At 43.4% G+C, this 24751-nt stretch overlaps 1 protein-coding gene across 3 annotated transcripts in view; it reads right to left on the bottom strand.

Annotated features, from left to right (window-relative positions):
* MAPKBP1 (mitogen-activated protein kinase binding protein 1) overlaps positions 1 to 24751 on the bottom strand; it is a 533456-nt gene that overhangs the window by 256906 nt on the left and 251799 nt on the right. For all 3 annotated transcript variants that reach the window (XM_069208767.1, XM_069208768.1, XM_069208769.1), the window contains exon 4: positions 635 to 697. In XM_069208767.1, the coding sequence (XP_069064868.1) occupies positions 635 to 697 (63 nt within the window). The remainder of the gene's footprint in view (positions 1 to 634; positions 698 to 24751) is intronic.

The following is a 24751-nucleotide window of genomic DNA, read 5'->3' as shown; positions in this document are numbered from 1 at the left end:
CAGTAAAACTGTATGTCTAGTCAAATGCAATGGTCATCTCAATCAAAAAATGTGTTGTCATAATGGCAGTGCCCTACCAACGCCATATGTACTCCACACAACTGCACTCTGCCAGTTCTATCTACTCTGCACCACTGCACTCTACCCTGTTCCACTCCGCCACCTAATCCATTCTGCAACACTGCACTCTACTCTGCACCACTTCACTCAATCTACTCTATGCCACTGTACTCTACTCCAAGATCTACTCTACATCACTCTTACTCCATACTGAACAGCAGCCATGCATGTGTACAACATGGCTAAAACATTGACAAGGCCAATAGCTCTTGCACAGGTGAGATCTATTGGCTTTGCAAAGACTTCTTTGATACTTCCACCCTACCACATGCAGACCAACTTTTCTCCTCTTCACCACAGACATGTCACATTGCACACCCACTACCAGGTTATCAGTGGTCTACATCAGCACTCCCCACCCATTATTCTACCTCAGTTGTGAGAGACGTTTTTAGTTGTCGAAGCTAAGTGTTGGGCTCTGAGTACTGTGTTCAAGATGGTATATACGTACGAAGCGGGTAACATAACGTACTTATTTCATAAACTGTTCTGAAGTGAATATTTTTGTTCTTACCTGGAGCTGTTCAGAATATGATGCTGCTTGTTTTTACGGGGGTTGAACAATACTACGACACACCTAGTGGGGAAAAAAACAAGAAGAAAAAAACAGACAAAGTTAAAGCCTGTCGCTCTACGGTTTTGAATGATCTTTAAAAAAAACAAAAAAAAAACAGGCCCAATGGGCCATGGTAAAATAAGGCGACCCCACCCAGGGCAGGTGCCAAAGTCATGCTCTTATTCGGATAGGACCTTGTAAAGACCTTACTTGCAGCAGGGTCTAATCTCCTTGGATTATTTTCCAGGTTACTAATCCAAGCATCACAAAACAATCTCTGCATTTACATATAAAACAGTGTCGCAAGCGTAAGGACTTTGTAACATACATGCAACATTTGAAATAGAGTTGGAACCAAATGCGAAGTTTCACTCCTTGATTCCACAAAATACCCCTGCACAATGAGATACATTCAGCCAGAAAACAGCCATCTTACAGGATACTCAATAAAAAGGGTAGGTCTGTACAATAAAACAGGCTTAACTAATGCTACACAAATAACTTTACTTTCTGCACATCTTCAAACAAATAATGCTTCTTTAGCTCTTTCCATTAATCCCATAGCAAGATGGCAGGACGACGGCAGCAGGGGAGAATAGCCACAGCTGCTGTCAAAGGGGAAAATGACCAGCAGACACCAACACTTTTCCTACCAAGTCCTTTGCAGATCCGCAGGGAGACAAATTTAATCCTATGGGTGATGCATAATCACTAAAAAAAAATAGCACTGGCAAAGCCACTAGATCTCAGCCAGGACACCTACTGGCTTTCCCAAAGAGAGATATATACAATTTTCACATGCCTGTGCACATGTACTTGGGTGATTTTTCATAATAGAAAATACCATTCTAAAATGGCCTCCACATTTACACATGGGTGGCTCTCTTGTACAAGATTACATTCCATTTAAAAACAGCCACCTGCATACAGAGATTAAATGAAAGCTTAAAAAAGGCTTTGGGGGGGGGGGGGGGTACTTCAGGTGTGCTGGAATAAGTGGCTAGTATTTTAAAGAGCAGGCACGTAGGGAGGAGAAGCAGGGAGATCGAGTGATAAAATCAAACTTGCATTACAGTGCAAGTGGGACTGAGGTGGAAGAGTACAAATCAAAACGGGGAGACCAAATGCTCCTTGAACAGGCCAAACAAGAAAAGTGAAGGGTGCAACTGAATCAGAAGTAGGGGAACTGAGATAAAGCTCTCAAATCAGAGCATGGGGTGGGCCCAAAAGCCACTAAGTCCATAGTAGATAGGTCTGTTTGCTAGTCTGCCCATTGTGCTCAGCTGTCTGGTGGCAGAACCAGCTCACCACCCCAAATGTGTAGCCTCTCAGTCACAGAAAAGTGGTCACTGAAATAAAAAGGAGCGGAGAGTGGAGGGGGAAAAAAAAAAAGGGTGAAGATAAAGAAAATACCCCAAGAGCAGGGTTTCTTATATCGAGATTTCAAGGTGATCCTAACACATCCAAACTTTGATGTGCTCTGTTCCCTGGCTGTAGCAGCCATTTCTGGAATGTTTGACATTCAGAATTCTTTATATACAAGTACTCCTTGAGCAAGTGATCAAACAATATTCAGAAAGTAAACTCTCCAAATACAGAATAGGAACATCAGTACTGGCAAAAAAAAAACCTATTAAAAAGCCTATCATTAAATGAAGTCAAACTCGAGAGGGGCACACGAGCCAATTAGCAGAAAGAGGTTGAACCAACAAGCACTCCCCTCCACTATAATCACAGATGTAAATTCATAAAACCGGATGTTAAACAAAAAAGGACCCCTTTATCCAGGTTACTCCTATTCTAAAAATTAAAGGAGAAATGTAGGATTCCTGCAAGGTATTTCCGTCGTCCTGGTGCAGTCATTGGTTAGTTACAATACAGTTTTGGGTAAAGTGATATACCACTGGTGTTTTAGTTCTTACATATTAAATGTTCCTGGCACACTAAGACCTTTCCCTCAGCATGTGGGAGACATTTAAAAGCTCAGTTGGACTACCACAGTTTCAATAGCTATCCTGGATAGAATTAACTCAGGTAGAAATTCCTTTGAAACTATTTTGATTTACCAAAAGTGTTCCTGATGGAGCCGTCAGCAGCTGCAACCCTAGTAACACTACAAACCAGCCACAAAATGCAAAGGTGAGGCGAGCTGGGACTTCAGCTTATGTTTGGGAACAGTCAAGTTATTACCTAACACCCAGGGCCTCATTAGGAGGCTTGCAGTCTTCAGACTGCTAGCCCCACAGTGGCAGTCAGGACCACCACTGCTGTGCACTCCAACCACAACATAAAGACCTTGGCAGTCTGACCACCATGGTTCCGCCAGCACTGTCGGGATCCATGATCCCCCCAATGGCCTGGCGGGGTGGAGTTCGTAGCCAGGCTGCGCTGCATGCAGCTCTGCGTTGCAGATTGCGACCTTGTTCTCCGCCAGCCTTTTCATGGCAGTTTCACTGCCGTGCAGAGGACACTAGGGGGCCACCCGCATTGCCCATCCACTCAGCAGAAAGTGAACATTGCAAGGGTGCTGGTGCATCCTGCAGGCAACAGCACTGCTGCCGGCTCGATTATGAGTCGGAGACAATTCTGCCCCCTGTTTCCCACTAAGTCGGCAGGCAGAAACCCATTTCCGCCCGCTGGCCTAGTGGGAAACACCTAATATTTAATTTGCATCTGTACATCACATACAAACCTACCCCATAGACCCCTATATTTGGGGTAGTATTTATGTAAGTGCCTAGCAATGTCTCACTGTACAGCATGTTCATCCCACATAGTCCTCATCTTTCTAGCTAGCTGCATCAATAATCTTGTAGAAACACTTATGTTGGGCACACCGTCACTATACCTTGGAGCCAACTGCTCCTCTTTCCCTAGGACTTGTTGCCAGCGGCAACATGCACAAGATGCAACTTAACACATACATAGGGAAAGTGAAGGACCACCAGTATGAGGGGTGGGGAGGTTGGTTAGTGAATAGATTTTTCGTGGAGAGGGTGAGACTGCTCTTCATAAGACCTGCTGAGGGTGCAGCAGCCACTCATTGGTGGAGGAACATTTTAGGCACACCCCAGCAAAGCCTTGGACACTGCTGGTGAAGCAACGCAAGAGACGCTTGCTCCACCTCGCAACAGTAGAGCACAAACAAGATAACACCACAAAGGTTTAGAGGAAGTCAAACAAGAGTATCATCACAGCTATCTGCAAAGATAAAGGATTTTACCACTGCGTTCCTTTAAACGTGCATACTAGTTAGTAAGAACGCACTAGGTATTCGCAAGCAAATCAGACCCAAAAATGATATACTGACAGACTGTTAGGGAATTAGCAAATTCACAGCAAACTATATATATATATATATATATATATATATATATATATATATATAATTTTTTTATAAAATGTTCCAAAAGAAATGCGCAAGATAGGCACACAGACAAATTGATGCTCAGGGCGCAGACATTAAAACGACTACTACAGGACCACAAGTGCAGAAAAGCAACTTAAATATCGTACAATACAGCTTATGTCATCTGTGCTGGCGCTTTGATAAGGTTGCAATGAAAACTGCCCACTGTGTGAACAGGTCAGTGTTACTAAGAAACCAGAAGAAAACCTGCTTGCCACTGCATTCACACTAACACCATATGTGTGCTTGCTTGCTGTCCGGCAAGATGCTTACAGATGGAAAACTCAACCTGAATATCTGCTTCATCGCCAACATTTACTCTTTATGGACTGCACACGCAAGGTCAAGCGAAGAGGGTCAGTGCAGGGAAATCACTATAGTCGATAATACTAGCACTGGAGAGTCAACGGAGCGGAATGGTGGGTAGAAGCGCAGACCGCCTTTTAGCAACACAAAAAGGTAGAGCAGGGATCCCCTTGATTTTTTATTTTTTAACAGGAGAGGGATGGAAACCGCTGAAAACGTAGCCCAATAAAATATGGCTGCAACTAAAAACCAATTTGCCAACATCTAGGGTCACAGGGCTGAAATGGGAGTTTCACGTCACTCACAAACCTGCCACCTAACTACTCAAACAGAAGCATTTGAAGGGGGACATTTTTAATTGTCTTGCAGGTTACGGGGTATGCAAGATCTTCGAGAAAAATAAAAATAAAAAAGGACATTGGTAACAGCAGATTTAGGAACTGGGTATCACAGGTATGGAGAGGAATGATAGGGGAGGGCTGAGAGTACCCAAACCAGAGTCAAACATGTTCTCACAGTTCCCCAAATAAACAAAGCAAATTAGACCCTCACGGGTGAGTCGCCGCGCTATGCAATTATTGATCGACTAGCTCTCTGGTACGCCAGTCGAGTCTGCCAAATACAACAGCCCTCACCCCAGAGGCCTTTGAAAACCCTGCTAAGTCTCGTGTCAGACAATCTTGATCAACCAATGCAGATCGAGCCGGATGGAGAGGGTGGGCTTGGGTAGAGATACTGTCCTTAGCATCCAAACTGCACAATTTTCTGATGGTTTAGTCGTTTCGGTTTGAAAGGGAAATTAGGGGGCAAAGAAAGGCAAATTGTGAAAACGTTCAAGGTATGATTGTCAAATTAAGACACTCGTTCTGTTCTTTTGCCATCCCGCTATTTTAACAATATGGGTGGGTACAAATGAGATCACAAATCCACAGACAATACACGACTCTTGAGAAAACTATACAAATTAAGCATACGCTAGTTCAAATGTTATTTATCACCAATAAAACTGCCCCTGTGATATCACGTTGTGGAAAATCCGCCTAGATGCCACATCACGCAGCAAAGGGGGCGTTTCTCTTCTGTTCGGTCACTACATCTTAGTCATGCTCTATATCACGACTGTTGACTCAGGCTTTCTTTTTATTCAAAGTATTAGACCTCTGGGGTCCCCTCACCATTATTACAGTCCCGTGTCTTTTAAATTCCCAATGCCTTTGTGAAGTAATTGGTCTTTGATGTAGCCACGAATCTGCATGAATAGTGAAACTGAACATGTCCATGACTAGAAGGCACCATTCTTTCCACCTCACCTGAACGTCGCCTAAATATACGCGTTTTATGTTTCCTCTTGCAGATGAAAATGATCTAATCAGGGGACTGAAGAAAGAACCTCGCCTGAGCACAATGCCCACACTTTCAATGCGTATAGAAGGCGATCAATATAAAACTTGACAGCTAATTTTCAGCATTTCTAACTACACCATATATGCAGCGATTTTTCAGTAACAATTCGTTATAACATAACTTTCTGTTGAATTCGTAAATTATAAAGCTGATAGTAGAAAACGTGGTTGGCGTGTCAATCAAAACTACTGTTAAACTCTAGGATTTCTCAATTCTGGTTGCCTACATTAAGCGCTCACTTTCAAGCTTGGGCACAACTATTAGAAGCAACAGCGATAAAGGCACATGGACCAGGATTAACCAGCTCTGGGAAAAGCCAACAGACCCTGCCGTTCTAACCTACTGGACTTGCTAATGTTTTTTGCCAATGCTGTGCGACATAGGTAAAAAGTAAAATGCTTTGTGTCAATGCTGTTCAGCATTGGCAGGGGAAACAAAGCAGTGGAAAAGCCAATAGGTCTCACCTATGCTAGAGCTATTGGCTCTAGCAATGTGTTTTTGCCATGTTGTACACCAGTGTCTTATACCAGATTTGCTGGGATAGTGCCGTAGAGTGGAATAGGGGGAGGGGGGGGGGGAAATGGGGCAATAGTGTCAGAGTTGAGTAGGAGAGTAGAGTGGGGTGGAATAGTGTATAGTGTACTGAGGTAGTGGGGAAGGTAAGTAGATAGAGGTAGAGTGGGTTGGATTGAGTGGAGTGGGTGGACCTATAGGGTAGGTTTGAGTGGATTAGATTGGTTTGAGGTGGGAGGAATGGATTGAAGTGATAGGACTGGGGTGGATTGGATCAGAGTAGGGTGGTTTGGAGTGGGGTTGATTGGACTGGAACAGGGTGGATAGGAGAGGGCTTTTTAGATTGGCAGCAGGGCAGATTGTTTTTGAATGGGGCAGACTTTTGGATTGGGGCAGACTGTTTTGGATTGGCAGTGGAACAGATTGTTTTGGATTAGCAATGGGGCAGCCTGGAATGGGGCAGATTGGACTAGACTGGATAGCAGAAAATAGGAGTGGGACAGATGGTTCTGAAGTGAGGCAGACAGAAGTGGGGCAGACAGAAGTGGGGCAGACAGAAGTGGGGCAGACAGAAGTGGGGCAGACAGAAGTGGGGCAGACAGAAGTGGGGCAGACAGAAGTGGGGCAGACAGAAGTGGGGCAGACAGAAGTGGGGCAGACAGAAGTGGGGCAGACAGAAGTGGGGCAGACAGAAGTGGGGCAGACAGAAGTGGGGTGGAGTGCAGTGGATTGGATTGTTTGTGGTGGACTGAATTGGCCTGAGGTGGACTGGATACAGTGGGGTGGATTGGAGTGGGCTAGATTGGGTTTACTGCATGATTATGTGTTAAAGCATTATTTCAGAAATGACATGTAAAAAAAGAAACAATGTTGCTTTGCAATATTTAGAACAAGAATCATCTTTTAAAAATGGCGCCTACAAGCAAAAACAAAAGAAAACCTGTGTAAAGTAAGAAACGTAGACTAGGCAAAATAATAAAAAGTTAATTATAAAAAATCTTTGCAATTCTGTCCTGCTGGGCATGTTTTTGCCAGTCACATGTCTTCTGTTTGCAAGGCACTTAAAGTTAAAAAGTATAAAATAGTACACCAATCATGTAGGGAGCAGCAGACAGGTACTGATTAGGTTGAATAAATCAGTGCTTGGTCTCTGCTCCGCAGAATGGGAATGATGCTAGGCCTGCAGAGACCAGTTACAAGGCTGTAAAGAAGAGCACCAGCCAAGCCAACAAATGGTAAGCAATAGGTGGGCTACACGTTCTTATTGATTACAGCAGTGTCTTGCAAGCACACTAGTGCACGCTCTCACAGGCTCAACCATAAAAAATTACTTCTAATGCCTGTTACGTGACTAATGCAGCTACTGCCAAGACTGAGAAAAGTATTTCACATTGAGTGTTGGAAGGAAGAGACAATAGGTCTTCCCTTCATAAAAAGAGTGCTGAGCTGTTGGCTTTTCCAATATTTGTTTAAAAAAAAAAAAAAACACCTTACAAACAAGTAAAATGGAAAATTTCAAAATACTAGCGGAAAAGCAAATAAATCTTCATATTATCATCTCAAAACTGTGCACTGAACTGAATGATAATCTTTATGAACACATGATTTTTTGCACACACTTCACTCAGGAAACTGAACCGAATTTAAAAAGAATAAGTGTCAGACGGTAAGGGGGAAATGCTTGCCAACAAAATGAATCAGCCATTTGGTCATCTGCAGAAGGCCAAGAAGAGAACTAGAACACTACAGGAGGCACGTGATGGTAAGTATTCCTTCTGCCTCAGATGCGAACTACGCAAGTGCAGCATAAGGCCCTTCCCAAACACCATAAAAGCCCTTCTGAAATGCTTGCCGGAAAGCTTGTGCTTTCATGTAGTATGTGGACTGCAGGATAGACAAAAAAACAACCCTTAAGTTTGCTCTTCAACCATACCCAGCTAAATGATCCTTGTTGCTGTGCTATAACAGCCATATCTGCAGTGCCCCTGGACCCAAGGTAATAATATTAGCAAGAATATGCCCTCCTGAGTTTTCACTCAAATATCAGCTTTAAATTTTGGAAATTAACCATTTCCCCGGCTTATGATTTCTGATTACACATTTTTGTCTTGTAAACATGGTTTTAAATTTTGGTATACTTATGAATTCAACCAGACAAAAGCTTATTTAGGGGGATGCAGCACACAGGAGAGCTACTTACAAGTAGCTGGGAAACTACCAGTCACACACAAGCTACTTGTTGGAGAAGCCTGGTAAAGTGTACATGCTCCACGCGAGGGGGCAAACAAGATGACGATGTCATGCTGTCAAATAAGTAGTAAGCAAATGACGGCCCAAAAAAAAAAAAAAAAAACAACCAATGGTAAACAATGGGTGAGCTCTAAGCCCACTAAGTATTTAGTATCGTATGGAAAAGGCTCTCACCTACAGACAGGTAAAAGCAGTTTGTAGGCAATACCAAAAAATCTCCTCTTGGCTGGCTTTATTGTACATATTTCTCACCTGACTAAGTGGCCTGATTAACATGGATAAACATACATTTGTTTAAGTTTAATCACAAACTCAGATTTGATAGTAAGTTTACAACTGCGGACGGAGAACGTCACATAAAGATAGGCAAGATAGTGGGTCCTTTCACACTGCTAGGAGCAGATTTAAAAAAGTGTCAGACAACGCGAGGTGTAAAGCGCAGAGAGAACGCAGGCGAGTTGTTTTGGGAAGCTTGTAGTGTTTTTGGGAAGTTTATAGGAATTTTGACCTAATGCAGAGTAAATAATGTGCTTTATGTATAGCCTCCGAGGTAACACCATGCGGGAGAAACTCCCCTACAAGTGTTTCCTCTAAAAACAGAAACGTTCTCCTTTTACTAGTTCAATATCTGGGCCAGTCCCAAACAAGAAACCGTTATTTGTCCTGTGGTGTGGTTAAAGGCAACAAAATGACAATACAATTCTTTCTCAAAGTGCTTTATTCGTTATACTGTGGTTAATGGGAATGTATTCTTGCATCAGGAGTGCCTCTTACATTTGTGTGCGTATATATATATATATATATATATATATATATATATTTTGTTTAGTTGGAGCAGGAAACTGGGACTGTGTGAATTGGTGATATAGGAGAGAGTATGTTCACTTGAACAGAAATGCTTTTCTTTCTATCTTTGTGTCCGGGTAGGAATGTTGCATATGTATAAGTTTATTTATCTCAGGTTATGAAAATGAGGAAACTAAATGGGTTAATTGAAATATTTATATATTATATTAGTTGTATTATTTTATTTGTACCTGTAATGAACATCGAGTTTCCCTTTTGCCACAAAATTATATGCATGTGGAGCAATATATACTACTTGTACATTTCAAGATGGTGCCAATCATTCCTGTGTAGCAGATTTGTATGAGTCAGTCTATTATTTATGTTTGTGTATTGGAGGGTATTTAATATGTAAATTAAATAGCTGGACCACACGTGATCAAGGCTACAGCTGAAACTCGTGAGTGAGGAGGCATCGTTCTATTAAATATATGCAACCACATTTTGTTGTCCGAGCACATCCTTTGTACGAGTTGCTGTGAGATATGTGGATAGCTGGATCCACGCTTGGACCGCCACCATTTTTGCAGCTTCGGGATTCCGGCATATATATATTATATAAATAAATAAATAAATAAAAACAAATGCCACTTGCTTTGCCGAACAACTTTAGCACGGGTGCCTCCTTTTTGATTGTGGCCATCATTTAAAATACACAAAACACATTCCCAAGAGAAAAACAGCTCGGAGCACTCACGGGTTTTGCAGTCCATTTATTTTCAACAGCAGACGCGTTTCAGCAGGTTTGCCTTTATCAATGCTACTCCAGCAAGTAACATCACATGATATGCATTTAAATCTGGCCTGCCTTTCTCCTATTGGAGATATGTTGGTGTCGACTTATTTAGCTTTTCAGTGTCGTCATTTTAAAGGCATACCATTCATAAAAATGTGAGATTTTCTCTGATGTTTAAACTTGCGGTTATAAAATAAAAGATCTGTTACCCTCGTAACCGCACTTGCCTTTTAATCCATGCACACCAGACAGCATTAGTCTCGCTACCTTTGCTGTTACATTTAGTAATGTCCCAAAACACTTTGGCAGGTATCACGTGCATTTCCTTGGCTGCGGTGGTTCTGGCAGTTTATCAATATAAGAAAACAAATGCCACTTGCTTTGCCGAACAACTTTAGCACGGGTGCCTCCTTCATGATTGTGGCCATCATGTAAAATACACAAAACACATATATATATATATATATATATATATATATATATATAATAAAAAAATACACACAGCTGCCAACTGGTCCCCTGTTGGGACTTGTTCTTCAATACAAATTTGGATCCCAAAGCCCCACCATGCAAACTGGTGTTCATTATAATAAAAGCCATGCCGACTCAATTAGTCAGCTGTGCGCCAATTTACTTGCAGGACTTTTTCAGGCAGTAGGGTATGAGAAGGAAGTGTGGCTGTCCTTGCCTCTCCATAAAGAATTGTCTGCAGCCGGCTCACAATCGTCCAGACATTGCTGCGACCTGGCAACATATGAATGTCACAGTGTAAAGTACGTCACAGGAAAAAGTGGACTGCGAGCCTCGGGCGCCTCACGGCTGGCTGCCTCTGTCACCACACATCAGTGCCCTGGAAGTGCGAAGGCAGCGCAGACATGTGTACTCGCACTTCGTTACCTCAGTCAGCAGATGCATCAGCATGTTGTGGAGCTTTTTGTTCAGAGACGGCCAGTCAGTCATTAGATGCCCGACGTGTAGACTGTGCCTTTCATTCAGGAAGACAGCGAAGTCAGACAGTGAGCTGACCACCACCCCACGGTGGGTACCCCTCTGAGCTGAAGCTCTCCTCAGGAACTAAAGGTTAGGGAGTATGGGCATAGAGGAAGGCGATGGCTGAAGTGGTGGGGCCATCCACACAGTATAAATTTCACACACTGCCACTCCCAGTTTACGCTTGTTACTTGTGGAAGATATTGGCCGCAGCTCTATTTCATATATTACACATTCCCACTTTCCTGTGGCTTAACTGAAGTTATAACGCACTTATACAAGTTCATAAATCAAAAAAAAAAAAATCTGCCCATGAATCAAGGGGGGGGGGGGGGGGCAGGGAGGGTCACTGATCGAACAACCATGTCTTGAGGTTCTTTCTGAAGAGCAGGAGGTCTTTGGTTTTGCGAAGGTTGGTGGGGAGGGAGTTCCAGGTTTTGGGGGTGAGGTAGGAGAAGGACCTGCCTCCTGTGGTGGCACGTTGGATGCGGGGGACTGTGGCTAGGGCAAGGTCGGCTAATCGGAGGTTGCGTGTGGAAGTTCACTCTTTCGTTGAGGTAGGTTGGGCTGGTGTTGTGGAGGGATGCGTGTGCGTGGATGAATATCTTGAATGTGATTCTCTTGTCTATGGGGAGCCAGTGAAGGGATTTGAGGTGTGGTGAGATTAGTTTGTGGCGGGGGAGGCCAAGGACGAGGCGTGCGGCTGTGTTCCGGATTCTCTGGAGTTTGCGTTGGAGTGTGGTGCCGGCGTAGAGAGCGTTCGCGTAGTCCAGTCTGCTGCTGATGAGTGCGTGGGTGACTGTCTTCCTGGTTTGAGGGAATCCTTTTAAAGGTTTTTTTTTTATTTTTTAAAAAGAGTGCGGAGTGTGTGGAAGCAGGAGGAGGTTAGAGCATTGACTTGCTGTGTCATGGAGAGGGAGGGGTCCAGGATGATGCAGAGGTTGCATGCGTGGTTTGCGGGGGTGGGTGCAGGGCCTAGGTCGGTGGGCCACCAGGAGTCGTCCCATGTGGTTTTGTTGGGGCCGAAGATCATGATCTCGGTTTTGATTTGCGCTTGAGGTGGTTAGTGGTCATCCAGTTGGCGGTGTCGATGAGCAGCGTGTAGGTTGGTTTTGGCGGTGGTGGGGTTTCGGGTGACTAGACACTTATGATGATTAATAGCCCACTTAGCGCCTGTATCAGTCTGGTGTTTTATTGCAGATGATTGGGTCTTCGAACTGAAGCTTCACTGTTTGTACCCGGAGTTGGGGTATTGCATCATCTCAGTTCTTTAGGCTGAACTCGCTACCTTGTATTGGCTGTTGCGCTCTGCAAACCGGCAGGGCGGGCGGCGAGTGCCATGTAATACCCCCTTTTTCCTCTGACCACCTTACCCTGCTGCGAGACATCCCAAGGTAAGTGCCCAGTCTGCCACCCCACGGTGGCCTTTCACAACTCAAGCATTTGGGCTTTTTTTTTTTCCCCTCGGGTGACCATCTTGGTAGACTTTTGTTATGAAGTTCCTTAATCTCATTTACTACAGTATCTTCAGTAGAAAATGCTTTCAATGTTCCACTTCGATTCCATCAAGATGGCGGTCAGACGTGCCACACTTTTGATATGAATTCAGAGTTCGTACTCTAGTTGCTCAATAGAACACTGTAGTAAACTGCTTATCACTAGGGAGTTAGCTAGCAGCCTGGTGCTGGTGTTGAAAGTGCATGTTTCAGTCCACGTCAGAATGTTTTAATGAAATCGAAGAGAAAGACATTCAACACCTCACTTAAAACGTGTCCTAATTTCTCTTTCAACAGCACAAACAACTTCTATGACAAAGGAAAACCCCTCATTTTGTTCCTTTCTAAATTAAATCTGATCATTTTGATTAAGGTGTGCCACTCTAGTCATATGTAAGACTGTTAGTGCTATAGTTGTTCTTTAGAACACTCTCGGAGTCTGCAGTAGAACACAAGGGAACGAACTGACAGGCTGCTCCTGTTGGAAGTACATGTTTTACTGAGAATGTCAGACTTCATTCTCATATGGCTGAAAAAGAGTGAATTTTCAGAAAGACTGCTAATTTTAGCTTCTCGAGCACCTCCCATAAGCTCTATGGGAAAATCATGAGAAAACAGTTCTCAAACATTATTCATGAAATCCCGGCAGAAGGTGTTTTCAGAGTAAAAATAACCTTCGCAACAAATTATTTATATTGTAACTAAACATGTTATCACCCTTTATGCATTCTCTTTTTGGGACTCTCAAAACCTGCCATTCACTGCAATTCATTTCAACGGGGTGCTATCTTGTATATTGATCCCAAGATGGCTGCCAAAACTTTCGAGTTGAAGTGCTGAAAGTCAATCTGATCTCACCTTGAGATATGTGCTTAGACTCCACCCAGCAATCTATATTTCTTTTTGCTTTAATATTTCAAAAAATACTGAACGAATGTACGCCAAATAAACATGCTTTTTGAACCAACAGCTATCTTTCTGCCACATTTAGTCTAATTCTGTCCAGATGTTCAGCCTATAGTCTTGTTCAAAATCCCTATGGGAATGAACATGTGAAAAACTTTTGACACTGCCCCTCTTTCCCAACCCCGCCCCCCCCCCCATCCCCCCCTCCCCCGAATCACCCCATGCGTAGTAAGACATAATGTACAAAGTAGACATAGTAGACAGTTCTATGCAAGTCAAAAACCTCTTTTCCTATGGTAACTAGGTCCTAACTATAACTACTTACTGGCGACTATGTGTATATATATTTAGATCTACTGGCATACAACCTTTTCTGCAATAAGCTACTCGCGCTCAATGAAAATCATTCCAAGTTACTATTACTAGCGTAATAGTGATTGAATCAGTCAAGATTACATCGTTGGCCATCCCATGTAAGATTACCAGCAGTAATCACCTCAGAGCATCAGGAAGGATTACTGGTTCCAACACCAAAAGAAATGTGTCACTTTGAAATGCCTCTACATTGGTAGCACAAAACCACAGCTGAAATGCCCTTGACACCAAGTTAATGATCTGAGCAGAGAGCCCCCCAGTGCCTCAAAATTCACATCAGCAGTTCTGTAAATACACACACTCATCTTGTATACATGTTTTTCTATCCTACACATGCTGTGAAAGATCTTCAAAAGGTTGCTTCAGAGCACCAGACGCACCATCAAGCAAGCACTCAATCGCCAAACAGCTCCTACACAGAATCCAAACCATCCAGAACACCACCAAAAGGTTCATACTTAACCTCCCACATCATACAATTTGCGTTCCGCAAGAACCTGAAGACCAGACTCTTCATCTAAGCACCACGGGGAACACACCAGCCCAAATACCTGGATACCCTCTCAGGTGATTAAATGTTCATTGATTTGTGTAGTTCAGTAATGTGTTATAGTTAGGATAACTTTATTCTTTTTAAACAAACCCAACTTTATCTACACAATCATAAGAAGTTCTACCATGCACAGTGTCCTCAGAAATGCCATTTAAGATGACATAACTTATGAATGCTATGATTTTACATGGTATAAGTGATGTAATATGCATGGGTATAACTAGTGCATGGAGAAGGGGTGCGTTATAATGTATTGTAGCAAGACTGTACAGAGGTGTGCAACTTAAATTTATAATTTGCGTACCACCTTCCATGTAATATGTTATAGTTCTGACTTTAGAACTTCTGATGTATGTGTAGTTTAAGCGGAGTGGAATAGCAAAGAGTGAAATGGTGTACACTTAAGTGGCATACAGTGCAATACCGCAAAGTGGAGTGAGGTACAATCTAGTACAATACAGTGGAATGGCGTAGTCTGGAATAGTGTAAAGTGGAACAGCTTACAGTGGAATACCCCACACTGGAATGGGGTTGAGTAGAGTGACAGAGTGGAACAGCATACAGTGGAAAACCGTAGAGTAGAGTTCTGCGATTAGAGCCAGCCAGAGTGTAGTGTGTAGAGCGGAGTGTCATACAGTGGAATAGTGTTCAGTGTAGTAGCAAAGGGTGGAGTGGGGTACATTGGAGTGGCATGGAGTGATGTGGAGTGGTGTACAGTGGAGTGTCAGAAGGGAGTGACATATGAGTGGCATACAGTGGAGTAGAGTGCTGTGGAGTACACTGGAGTGGCACAGAGTGGAATAACGTAAAGTGTAGTGTCATACAGTGGGATAGCGCAGAGTGGGGGAGCACTGAGTGAGACTGGAGTGTAGAATGTAACAGCATACAGTGGAGTGGGATACAGTGTGAATGCTTATAGTGGAGTGTGGTACTTGAAACCTGTGCAGCACAAAAGCGGGTGAATGAATGTTTGTATAATATGTCAGGAATATATATATTATGAGGCGTAAATGTAAATTTTTGGTAGTAGTGGGAAATAGTGCAAGTGGAATAGAAGTTGTGTTAAAATACTTAGTTACATCCTGTGCCACGGTATACTGTGGTACATGGCGATGAGAAGGCAGTATCTGATTGGCTAATGGCTGATTTACAAAACGTAAAAGGCCACCATGTGTTCAGCGCACTGTCACAGAGTTCAGGGTTAGGGCCTTAGATATAGACAAGACCTTCGAACTGCTGGAGAATCCAGCGATCTGAGAAACGTGCACTATATTTCTTTATTGCCGGCCACCGCAAAGATCCTGGAAAAGCATTATCCAGGAACTGGCCATGTACCTCCTTGATCAAGAACTCCTGGAACTATCACAGAATGGGTTCAGGGAGCACAATAGTACAGAATCGGCACTCCACTGCAGATTTTATTCAGAGGGAAGTAGATCAAAGGTGCAGCGATCCTGGTTTTCCTAGACCTGTTAGCAGCCTACGATACCATTTCTCCATCGGTGCAAAGTCTGCGGCATGCAAGGCTGAAGGATGTGGCCCTTAAGCTGTTGGGGTCTTTGCTAGGTGATAGAACTATTACAGTTAGCTGCGGAGACTTCAGAACAGCACCCTTTCAGGTCCCTTGTGGGGTTCCAACGGTCATCCTTAAGCCCTACCTCATTTAATTTGTATGTCACCCCTTTGCAAAATTAGAACGCTCTTCTTTTTCAAGTATCATCCTACGCAGACGATACCCAGATAATTGCGCCCACCTTTGATGACTAAGAAGAGTTAGCAGACAAGTCTAGGATTTGTATGTGGGAGATCAGCAGGTGGATGAAACAGCATTGACTTGCAATGAATGTGGAGAAAACTGAGATCATGATGTTCAGAGTGGACAGTTCCATCTGGTCTACTAACCGCTGGTGGCCAGAAAATTGTGCCACTTTACCTGTCCCAGTGACTGCAGCCAAAAACCTAGGTGTGATTTATTTTAAAAAATAAAAATAAAAAACACACACTGACTTTCAACACCCAGGTTAATAGAACTGTGAGTTCCTGTTTCTGGATGATTGGGATCTTGAAGGAAATATTGAATTTTCTTCTGAAATCTCAGGATGGCAGTGGTCACTGCACTTATCGCCTCTTGTTTAGGCTATTGCAATGCCCTGTCTCTTAATGCTAACCAACTCTAACTAAATAAGCTCCAAATCATTCAGAAAGCAGCCGCATGTTTGGTCTTGGGAATCCCTAGACACTGTCGGGGAAGGACTGAGATCCCTTCATGAACTGGCAGTGAAGAAGCAGGTCTCCTTTAAATAACCGAAGCATAAAGCTCTTTATCTTCAGGGGGTTGAGCGATCTTAAGACAGCCCTGAATTGGTATGTACCCATTAGGCCTTTGAGATCAGGTGGATGTATTAAGGTGATGGTGCCACGATGTAAGAAAGCAAGGTGGGGAGGAGGACATGCATTTACTGTAGTGGCTCGAGAACTCCCTTTCTGGACATTAGGAGCTCGAGTTTGCACTTGCTGTTTTGCAAGCAAGTTATATAATTTTTTTGCGAATTAGGCTTCAGTTGGAGCTAGATCATTGAGGGCTTGTCTGTTTTGGTGTTGTCACTGTTCACTTTGCTCTTTTCCTTTTTTAGCGCTACGATGCCTTTTGATCTAACGTGCTCTAGAACTGGCAAAATACAAAAATACAATACAAATAGTTTTTATGGTTATTCAATGTATTTATATTCTATATATTTTCTCAGTACTTTATGAAGAAACACTTCTTTTAAGTAGGTATTATAGTGATACTTTGCAGACATTTTTGTAAAGAATTAAATGTAAAAAATGTAAAGTATACTGTAGTATACTATATTTGTAAAATACAGTGTAGTACAGTGCATTTTAAATGTAACCTGTTCTATTTTTATTTGTTTTAAAGACTTATTAGGGAGTACAGTGGTATACCATATATATCTATATTTAAAAAAAAAAAACCTTATACATCTTCTCTACTTATCACTTTAATAGTTTTAATAGGTAGGGAAAAATATAAATTTGATACCTATATTTAAGAGCGTAATGCAGAACCCAGCCAAAGTGTACTTAAAACATTACTGCCTTTAAATTTTGTTAAGTCAGTCATTAGTAAAATCACAATGCCTTGATCATTGCAATATACTGCAAAGGCTTTACGAAATACTACATAATTTTACAAAACTATTGCAACAGATATAAGTAACTTAAAATGCCTTATAACAAAGAAATGTTACCCTACTTACTTATAATGCCAAAAGATCACCTGCACGCTAATCTAATATCCTGCTAAATTTAAGGAAATCAGACTGAGCATTTGCCCGCTATGCATGTGAACAAAATCTAAGGAAAAATGCATTGGTGTCCAAACACGGTTAATGCTCTTGACCAATTACTACAAAAAGCTTTCCATCCTCTGCCAATGTAGAAAAAGCAATACGTCCGACACCATTTGACTAATCGCATCAAAACTTTCCAAAGTTATTCGTAAGCAAAAATCAGAGGAATTCCTATACCTTTGAATCCTAACTACAGAGTGGCTCCTGCCTATATACTATACCTACACAATATCTATATATTTATATCTATCTCCCAGAATGAGTCCTCTTATGGAGACAAGAAGAATAGTACACACTCCAGAGTCCAGGAAATAGGTGAGCTTTATTACACTAGCTTCACCAATGCATTTCGGCCGGAGCCTTGATCATGGTTAGGGGTCAATGATTTTACAAACTTTTAAAAGTTACCTCACTTGACATCAACAAAGGACTATCACGATACATACATAAAACAGGCGCCATTTTGGAATGTCTCACACAAACGGAGTATTGCATATATTGCTTAATATGCCCATGTGATAAATTATGTGGGCAGTACCATCCACGAGGCTAACAAACAAGTATTGGAAAATATGAGAGCTATTAAAAACAACAACAAACAATATCAGTTCGCTAGACATTTTGCAGAGGTCCACAATAGTAATGCCAAACTGTTGAAATTTGTGGTAATCGATAATGTGGAGTCACAACAGAGGTGGGGATAGAGAACATGGATTATGTATTTTGGAATCAAAATATATAATAACAGAATGACATTTCGACCCCCCCCCCCCCCAACCCACCCAAGGTCTTAATTCCAGTGAAGAACTGGCGGTACATTTATAGTAACAAAAAATATGATCCAACTGTAGATAACGGAGTAATTGTGATCTAACTTAAATTAATGGTGAAAATGGGGTAGAAATTTTACCTTTCTCCTTCTGTAGGGTAAAAGTTATTATAAATAAAATTAGGCATTTACAAATCTGGCTTATGCTGTTCCCTTAACATAAGTGTATATATTTTTGTATTAGTAATTGTTTAGGATATATGCCTTATGTTTTTCTCCTTCTTTCGTTCTTGTTGTATTTAAGAATATAGAGGTCAAGTTTTATTAACATTTTAGGTTTGTTTTATGTCTTATTCAGGTACCATCTTCTGGGAACACAATAAGATTATATCTTGAGATGGTTCAACGCATATGGGGTAGGGCCCTGAATGGACCTTTGTTTGGTAGCATATGGAGGGAGGTGTTAGGCAGCACATTTGAGGTATGTAATTGGAGAGTATGTAAATAAACTGTGTAATAACTCTTAACAAAACTTTGATGTATTTGGCCCACATGGGCAAGATGTAATAGATGAAGTCATTTATGTATAGCAATAGAAATATTATTTGAGTAATGTTTATGCGATTGTTGCTCTCAAGATGAAAATTGATTAAGCCACTTATGGATAATGAGAAAATTATTTTTTAAGTGGTGTCTGCTCCAGCGATTGGATGAAATAGTATTAGTTTCCTATCTATTTAGATACACTTTCCAACGAGGTCTCTCTAGGATTTTAGTATGTTATTGATACTGCCAAATGTAAAATGTATCCTGAATAGTAGTAATATGTGGATAATCAGTGTAACTTCAGATCGCTATCCAATTGTATATCTGGATTATTGGGATAATCACTGAGCGATGTACAGCTCAAGTTGGGAGCCATGTTGAGGGTAGCGTTGTACTGGAGTTCGTTACATTTGGAGATGTTTTCTTGCCACAAGGATATTATCTCTGTAAAGATTATGATAATACATTCACAATTGTGAAAGAAATTTAAGAACAATTACAGAGGATCCAGCGGCAAGGATTTCCATGTTTGTGTAAGACATTCCCAGATGGCGCCTGTCGTTTTATGTATATCGTGATAGTCCTTTGTACAAACTTTTTTTTATATTACTTGACGTTGACAATCATTGACCACAAACCGTGATCAAGGCTCTGGCCGAAACGTATTGTTGAAGCTAGTCTAATAAATCGCACCTATCTCCAGGACTCTGGTGTCCGTACGCTTCTTGTCTCCATAAGAGAACTTTTTCTGTGGTTTATTGGGTATTCACACAAGTACAATAACTGGCAATTATAAAAACTTATGAACAAATATAAGATATAAAAAACAATTCTAAAAGGGCCCAGCAGGCAAAGTTTGTTTAAAATTGACAAGACCAATAAGTTTGACAGTTCTATACTGTAAATGAAAGGTCTGAAGTAGAAGGATAGAGAACAAGCATTGGCCATGCCAATGGGTCTCAGCAATCCGAGAGCTACAGGCGTTGGCAATGTTAATGCATTTGTGTATATCAGTCAAAACAGCCCCAGACGCGTACATTAATGCATTTACACTGCCAATACCTAAGCATGTTATTTAAAATGTCAGCATTTCAATAAAGTTACTGGTATGGGTAGCAGCATGCAATTAAGGGGGTCATTATGACCCCGGCAGACAGCCTTAATATGGAGAAAAGTACTGCCAACAGGGTGGCTGTACTATTCTCCATATTAAGACACTGGCGGTTTGGCTAAAGCCAAACCGCCAATGTACCACTGACTGCCACAGCCGTAACAACCACCAGGCTGGAGCCTGGCGGCTGTCACTTGCCCGTCTGCAGGATTATGACCCCCGCCTACCACCATGGTTTTTGTGGCAACCTTACCACCACGAAAAACCATGGCGGTAGGCACTATTAGTGACAGGGAATCCCTTCCCTGTCATGGATAGGGGTCTTTCCCGCCCTCCTCTCCCTCCCCTGGTTCCCCCCACACCCCTCATCCCAAGACCCCCCACTACATACACCTTCATGCACACATGAACACATGCATACACATACCCACATTCATCCATTCACACACATCCACACACACTGAGATACATACGCATTTGCACAACATACACATTCGCACGACATACACACACATCCATACAACACGCATCACACACACACACACAACACCCCCCACCCCTGTCGGAGCACCTGACTTACCCAATGTCAGGGGGGTCCCTCCAGCAGGCGATGGGACGGGGCGCTGCTGCCAGCAGCAGCGTCCGCCAGCAGAACACCGCCAGGCCTTATCATGGGTCATGATACAGTCTGCAGCGGTGTACTGCCGTGGCGCTGCTGCTGGCAGCAGTCCCACCTTACCGCCATCCGCTGGCATCACCACAGCCGGATTTCCACCAACCTTCTGGCGGAAATCCAGCTGTGGTCATAATAGGTTGGACGGCTGGTAGCTGCGGCAATGGTCTTTTGGCAGCCGTCACCGCGGTGGTAGGCGGTTTTTACCACCAGGGTTGTAATGACCCCCCTAAATGTCTCCGCATACCACTAAGCTTATTAGCATATCAAAATTATCAGCATATGATCAAATAAATGCCAGCTATCGTGCACTGCACGAAGATGGAGAAGGAGAGAAATCCAAGCAGTAACCCTTGAGTCCCCAAAGCAAAGGCTATTTCAGGAGAAATACTGGAGTCAGGAAAACTGCTTCCGAAAGTTTACTGTCAATCTAAATCTTGAAAAGAGATGGTTTTCACTGGCCTCAGCTGGTTACAAAGCTACTGGGCTCACAGTGCTTTGCAGAGTCAAGTGTATTCTAGTCTACATATTCTTTGGGCACCTGTTGGGGGAGAAACACTGCACATGTGATAGATCACAGAGAAATGTATCACTAAAATAATGCCAGTGGTTGTATAATGTTCAGGTGTCTGCTGCATGTTGTCAGCAGCATTCAGCTGCCTAGAGTTCTTTCTATACATCATTAATGGCACAACTTGCTGATATACATTTTAAGTTATGGCAGTGGAGTAGTGGGAATTTCAGTGGGCTGCTGGTTTTCTGTTTTAGTAACAGTGAACTAAAAAACAAACTGGCAGCCAACCTGATCATGTGCAAGTCATCATTCTATTTATTAGAAAGTCCCACTTTAGTTCCTAGACGTAGAACTGACACAGGAAGCAGATTAGATGGCCAACATATGACTACAGATCGCCTTCTACAGCTCTCTCGCTCGTGCGTTAAGGAAGACGTCTCTGTGCAGTTTACTCCATATGTATTGCTGTCTCCTAGGTTACTTGCTCAGTGCCAGAAAGCAAGCAACTGAATCGCTCTCTAAGAGCACCAGAATGACGTAAGAGGAGGGGTTTGGAGTTCCAATCTTTGCCTTCAACTACACGATTGATCCCACTGTAGACCATAGCATTATCAGTAAACATGCACCAATGTACAAATTTACTGTCAAATTTAGACCCTATGAGTTTGTGCTAGTATTGTATATGGTATTATAATCACCGGTATAAGAGGAGGAGATATTGTAGCAAATCTCCGATTTCCCGGGGGTCATACACACCTACAACTTTGCTCCCAAAACCAGTCACATTTTGCGCTGCAACTCCTTCTCAAGCAGCACATTCACATATTAGTTTACTAATATAAAAGCAGTCTTTAGAAATTAATGCACTGCTTCTTTCATTTGGTCACTTAAATATATGAAATCTCGCGTAAGTGTCCGTCAGTCTTAAGTGGTTTTCTTAGCTGGTCTCCTGCAGCCGCATGCAACCTCGTTGAGCGGCATGGTGTACTTGCAAAAAAAAAAAAAAAAAAAGTGATTAGCTAATGATCCGCCCTCACATGTGACATCACTAACCCGGTCTGTTTATGGTGCTATATGAGAGCCTGACTTCACAACGTGCGAAGCGGGCCAGAGCTTGCTCTGGCGCCTTTAATCCTCGCACTTGAACACTCGTTAGTAAATTGTGATAAAACCACTACCAATATTAAATGGGTCTGCTCTCCTCTCTTGATCCATTAGGTTTTCATGATGACATATTAGCTGAATTTCAAAGTAGCTACTCTTGTACGTCACCTGCAAGTTCCACAGAACCCAAGGGAACACGTACTGCTGTTGGACAGAGGGAAGGCAAACAACAAAAAAAATGCACATGAGATATTGGTAATGGCGGGGCACACGCTGCTCAGCTTAACCAACCGAAGTGTGTGATGAACATTTAAGGCACATGTGGGGTGAGCTTTACATACCCTAAATGGGATGTTTTGCCCACATTTAACAAGGCTGCCTCCTAGCTATCTCGTAATGCACTAAAATGAAAGTTTTCAATTTAGTGTTTGACCTTCGCTTGGATACGGGAAGGCAGAGTATTTTCACGCACCTTCTCCTCTGTGTTTCTATTGGTGAGAATACTGGGGAGTTGCCAACTGAGTGCCTCCTGACATGATCTGTTTTTTTTTTTTTACTCTTGAGCGGCAGTGATCGAAGCTTGCCTACTGACCCGATGTCAAAGATGTTCGAAAGCCAGCCAAGATGGCAGTAGCTGAAATTTAAAGAGGAAGTGATCGCAGGGCAGCACACGGCAAGCAGCTACAGGGGGCTGGATGGGACAAGTAAAAGAAAAAAAAAAAAAACGATCAGTGAGAACGGAAACCGTGCTCTTGAGGGCTTGTAACCCCCCCAAAAAAAATTTGCCCCTAAATTGTTCATAAATTGAGAGAGTGGACAATTAACACACTTGGTCCCTGCGCTCAAGGAACGGTAAAAATGGGAAGAGACGTGACACATGCATGCATGCCATGGACAAATGAGAAAAAAAATAACAGAGCGACGTGGGAGCCAGCAAATGGTGAGCCTATGGGTGGGATGAAGCCCACAAAACAGATACAGCATGTCTCTGTTCAAGAACGTGGAGGCGCACCGTCCAGAGACGAGACCTAATAATGTATGCTAGCACCCAGGCACCTCAGGGTTGATTATATATATATTTAAGCTCAGCTGCTGCTTTAAGTAACTACAGACAGAGAGAGCCGCCCCGGTCACTGGTGTCCTCGGCTGGAAACGCCTCGAAGCCCAGCTGCTGCTTTAACTAACTCAGTTGGTTCAACAGTCTTTTGGATTGCCGCCTCACCTCCTCGCCGCGGCTCTGCGCGGCCACGTCAGGGCCCATCGCTGCTCTCACCGGTGCGCTCCGCCGGAGGGGGAAGGCCTCTCCCCTCGTGTCTGGCCTCAAGCGGAGCGTGGCGCAGCCCGCACGGGTCGTCCCGAGCCTCGGGCAGGATATCGGTTGTCGCCGGAGACTCCCGGTGTCTCCGTGCAGCCGAGTCTAGTGTCTGGGCGACATCCATCTGGCAAGAAATATGGGTGACCTCTGCAAAACAATCATTTGCTAAAATGCTATGCAAGAGCTATTGAGTTTGGCAAGCTTTATGCGCCAGACAATGCGCGACTGGACAACTGACTCCTGCGGGTCACCCTCCTCTCTGAAACCATAACCAGGGGATACCGTCGGACCTGCTGTTTGCTGCTGGTTTGCCTTTGGACTCTCCTTTACTTTGCGGGTCCCGCTGCGGCGTGAGTGCAAAACCTACGGACAGTTTCAGTGAGGGACTGGGCGAGTGCAGGGGCTGCGAGCGTCGGGGACAGGACTACGTCTCCTAGCAGTCCTGTTAACCCGCGCCTCTTGTCACCTGGCCGCTCTCCCTGCAAGCCCCGCCCCACTCACAGCCTGAAAAACCACCTCTGATCTCCACTCCCCTGGGATACCGTCGGACTTGCTGTTTGCTGCTGGTTTGCCTTTGGACTCTCCTCTACTTCTGCTGAACCCGCTTCGCGGGTCCCGCTGCGGCGTGAGAGCCGCTTGTGCAAAACCTACGGACAGTTTCAGTGAGGGACTGGGCGAGTGCAGGGCTGCGAGCGTCGGGACAGGACTACGTCTCCCAGCAGTCCTGTTAACCCGCGCCTCCTGTCATCTGGCCGCTCTCCCTGCAAGCCCCGCCCTACTCATAGCTTAACTTTTCTCTTATAAACTCAAACAGCTACTTCCGCGTCGCGCTGGTGCGCCCGGGGATAAGCCCGGGACAAGGGTGGGACCGTCTGTGGCCGTCAGGGCACGCAGGAGGCTGGGCTG

This window comes from Pleurodeles waltl, chromosome 9 (genome assembly GCF_031143425.1).
Source record: "Pleurodeles waltl isolate 20211129_DDA chromosome 9, aPleWal1.hap1.20221129, whole genome shotgun sequence".
In the NCBI taxonomy this organism is placed as follows: domain Eukaryota; kingdom Metazoa; phylum Chordata; class Amphibia; order Caudata; family Salamandridae; genus Pleurodeles; species Pleurodeles waltl.
The sequence above is the reverse complement of the archived record's forward strand: the minus strand, read 5'-3'. Positions and strand labels throughout refer to the sequence as shown.